At 45.6% G+C, this 3,989-nt stretch overlaps 1 protein-coding gene across 1 annotated transcript; it reads right to left on the reverse strand.

Annotated features, from left to right (window-relative positions):
- Positions 1–1,058: 1,058 nt before the first annotated feature.
- LOC107042047 lies at positions 1,059–2,173 on the reverse strand. Its single transcript, XM_015262918.2, has 2 exons — positions 1,499–2,173; positions 1,059–1,397 (listed from the first exon to the last, which is right to left on the reverse strand). Exons 1-2 carry the CDS (start codon positions 1,982–1,984, stop codon positions 1,059–1,061), a joined length of 825 nt encoding a protein of 274 aa, XP_015118404.1. The 5' UTR covers positions 1,985–2,173.
- Positions 2,174–3,989: the final 1,816 nt, after the last annotated feature.

Genomic DNA, 3,989 nt, shown 5'->3' on the forward strand with positions numbered 1-3,989 from the left:
AGAAATACGTGGGAAGCTGTGAGGAATGTCAACTCAACAAGCTGGGAAAAGCTACGAAGGTGCCCATGATCGTCGCAGAAACCACTCAGACGGCGTTTGAGCAATGTGCTATGGATATAGTTGGTCCATTGCCCGTGACAAGCGCTGGAAATAAGTACATCTTGACGTTCCAGGATGCTCTGACGAAATTCAGCAAAGCTATTCCTATTCCAGACCAGGAGGCTAACACCGTCGGACGTGCGTTCGCGGAGAAAATAATTTGTGAATATGGAACGCCACAGAGACTTCTCACGGATCAAGGACCAAATTTCGTGGGGGAAATATTCAAAAATGTCTGTAGACTTTTGAAAATAAAGAAGATACAGACAACGGCATATCATCCGCAGACCAATGGCATTGTTGAGAGGTCGCATCGCACTCTAGCGGAGTACCTGAGAGGCTTCATTCAGGAGGATCAAACTGATTGGGATACGTGGCTTCCATACGCCATGTTTGCGTACAACACTACGCCCCACACGGCAACAAAAATGACGCCATTTGAGCTAATTTTTGGAAGACGCGCTGAATTACCGACAGCCGTGAAACAGCCGCCTCGTTTGACGTACTGCTACGATGACTTTGCTCAGGAGCTACGGGAAAGATTACGTGCAGCTCATCAGGAGGCGAGAGAGACCCTTGACAAGGTGAAAGAACGATCGAAAGTTCAATATGACAGAGATGCGGAGCCAATGGTGTTCAAAGTTGGCGACAAAGTCCTGTTGAAAAACGATGTTTTGCGACGCGGAAGATCGAAGAAGTTGACACAGCCCTGGATCGGTCCTTACGAAATTGTAGAGAAGAAATCTGATGTGAACTATATAATTCGAAGCGGAGGAAAGAAGAAAACACAGAGAGTCCACATCAACCGACTACGTCCTTTTGTAGAGGCATGACTATATGTACCTCTGCCTCGGACGTTACAACTCTTCGAAGACCTGGAAATTTCTTATTTTTGGGATAAGGAATTTTTTATGGAAAAAATAAGATTGACCTTGCCATGTGTTTATTCAATTAAACAATTAATTCCAAGGTATAATCGGAGCACTGAGACTGTTTCGGGTGTGCCAGGTTCTTCCCAGGTAGAAGAAATCCGGATAGTCCCAGCAGTAGGAATGACAGCGAGCACATCTAGTTCCAGTATCTTCCAGAAATTGGGGTACATGACATGGCTGAGCTGTTGGAGATTCTTGAAAGAGACCACGAAGATTGAAGACGTCCTGGACATCTATCTCAATGTCGGAACGGATCGGAAGATCCCAAAGGGCATTCAGGTTCTTCCCTCTACTGATTCTCCATTGCTTGACTTTATTTTTGAACTCCAGATTGACGTATCCGGGTCGATAGGGAAATCTGTCACACTAGAAATGTCAAAAAACAGGCAAAAATTAGAAGAAATAGAGACTGAGACGGTCGGAAAAGAACAGGTTGTTAGGAGAGTAGAGGAGGTATTCGGACTTACCAGATATTTAAACATGAATGCATCCACCGAGTGCTTTAAATATGGGTGTTTCTTGACGGAGCATTTTGGTCGAGGAACGAGCGGTCCGAGTCGATCCCACACACTTCTCCTGGCAGGTCTACTTGATTGGTCCGGAGAGCAGTCCAGAGGGTGGTGCTCAAAGGTGCGACAAACACGGCAGCGGGGCGCTGGTTTTCCAGTTGAACCCTTGGACTGGTTAGTCTTCAACGGAGATCCCGAAGAAGGCGCAGGACGGGTTGCAGGACGGATGCTGATACGCAGTGGGCAAGAACGGGAGAGATGTCCGGGCTCACCACAAGTAAAACATCTTTTGACAACTGCAGAGACGGATACTGTTGGTCGAGGTCGAAATCGACGAGATCTCGAACAGATTCCGCAGTTGGTAGATGTTCCACACTCAGCGAAGGGACACTTTCGTGAAACATGTCCAGCAATTCCGCACTTAAAGCACTTGACACTATTCATCTTGATGCTATGGGGTATTATAACCTTTCCACTTGGAATTTTTAAGAGGACTGTGACTTGTTGGGGACGACAGGCACTTTTATGTCTAGGGGTGCAACGTCGACAAACATGGCTGCCGTCAAGGCAACGTCACCTAAAGTCGACGTCCAACTCAAGTTCAAGAACCTGTGATTTCGCAAAAACACGGAAGTCGATAAATTTTGCAACGGCCTTAATAATGCTCATGCTGGGAAGCATGGCACCTCAAATAAGGGGGGAGGGGCATGTGGTTGAGAAATTTATTGACACTCCTGGAATTCATTTTGAGCCTATCGGAAGATTGTATCTGAGTAATCAAGTATGGAGTATCGCTGCATCTACAGATGTAGGGCCTTGGATGCTGAGAGCTGATCAGGTCCATAAACATCTTGAACTCGCTAAGGAGCAATGCAGTCGAGGAGCATACGAAAGCGGGAAAAATTTCCAGCTGATAATTACTCAGTGGGCTGAGGACTTTGCGGAGACTAAAGATGTTATCTCCGGGATGCTGGGGATCAACGATTCTAGAAAACGCCGAGGTCTTATAGACGGTCTAGGGACTGTCGCAAAATCATTGTTCGGTACAATGGATGCTGAGGATGCACTTATCATCAACCAGAGACTTTCACGATTAGAAAGTGGGGTTGAAGGGACTTTTGAGAGTTCTAAGAAACAAATGGAGATCGTAAATTCAACTATCTATCAGTTGGGACATACGGAGGAGATGATTCAGAAGAATGAAGAAATCCTCATGAAGTCCTTAAAGGAGAAATATTACGAGGTATTAATGATCACAGATAAGGTTGATCTGGACGAGCATCCCATGATACTGGAAGCTATCCACACCGGAGTAATGAGGGATGCTGCGAAGATCAAGAAGCTACTGACTGACGCCAAAGGGAAGCTAATGGATTCAAGGGTATTCACAGAGAGGAGTTTAGTTGCCCTTCTTAAAACAGCGAAGTTACCGAAGGGTTTAAGTTTCCCCTTTGAACTCGAAGTAGGCGGGATGTATCAAATGCAGGAGGTATCCACCGTCCACGTTCATGTATTTGGATTTAAAATTGTTACCTTGGTAGAGATACCACTCGTCAATTTTCAAGCGTTCGACGTTACGCTGACGCATGGAATTCCTGTGCGAACAACGAACGGGTATCACTCATACTTGGAGGCGAAGAACGAACTTCTGGTTATCCACGGGGCAACGCAGCAATTCGTGCCAATGACCGAGGGACAATTAAATCGCTGTAAGCAGATTCGAGGGCAATACTTATGCACTGAGTCTTTGCCCATACAAAAAATAAAAGATACAAGCCCATGTGAAGTGCAAATATACATGAATCCTGAGAAGATGCCAACTACATGTGTTGTGAAGCATCTACAGCTTCAAGGGCTCATTCTAATTAAAATGAGAAAAGATAACGCATGGTTCAATGTAGCCCCAGAACCCGAGGGAGTAGAGGTCACCTGCGGCGACGAGCAAGTAAGGGATACTCTGGAGGACTCAGGGACTTTGAGGGTCAAGGACTTTTGCGAGATAGTCGCTTCCGACTTCACCATAAGAGGGCGGAAGTCACATGAGGTAACATACAACGCTCATGTTCACCCAAAATTGAACTTGACGTTAGATGACGTCACCACCACTCAGCTCGAGCAACGAAGATTCAATCTGAGTGACATCCAGCTGGACAATGTCGTTGGAAACGTGAAAGAGCTGGAAGGGCTCCACGTGCAACTGGCAGCTGAGAAAGAAGATCTGAACCGGATAGAAAAAAAGTTCGATTATCGAGACTTTCTTACACACCCATCATCGATATTCACCGGGGTAATGGTGATTCTAGCATTCATCTCGGGGCTAACCCTTTACTGCTGGTATCGGAAACCTTGGCCAGCACCCAAAACAGAAACGCCTAGCTTCGAAGTAGCATAAGAATTTATGTATTGTATTTAATTTGTAATATTGATTATTAATGTAANACAATACCTT

This window comes from Diachasma alloeum, unplaced genomic scaffold (genome assembly GCF_001412515.2).
Source record: "Diachasma alloeum isolate Michigan unplaced genomic scaffold, Dall2.0 Dall_scaffold_00406, whole genome shotgun sequence".
In the NCBI taxonomy this organism is placed as follows: domain Eukaryota; kingdom Metazoa; phylum Arthropoda; class Insecta; order Hymenoptera; family Braconidae; genus Diachasma; species Diachasma alloeum.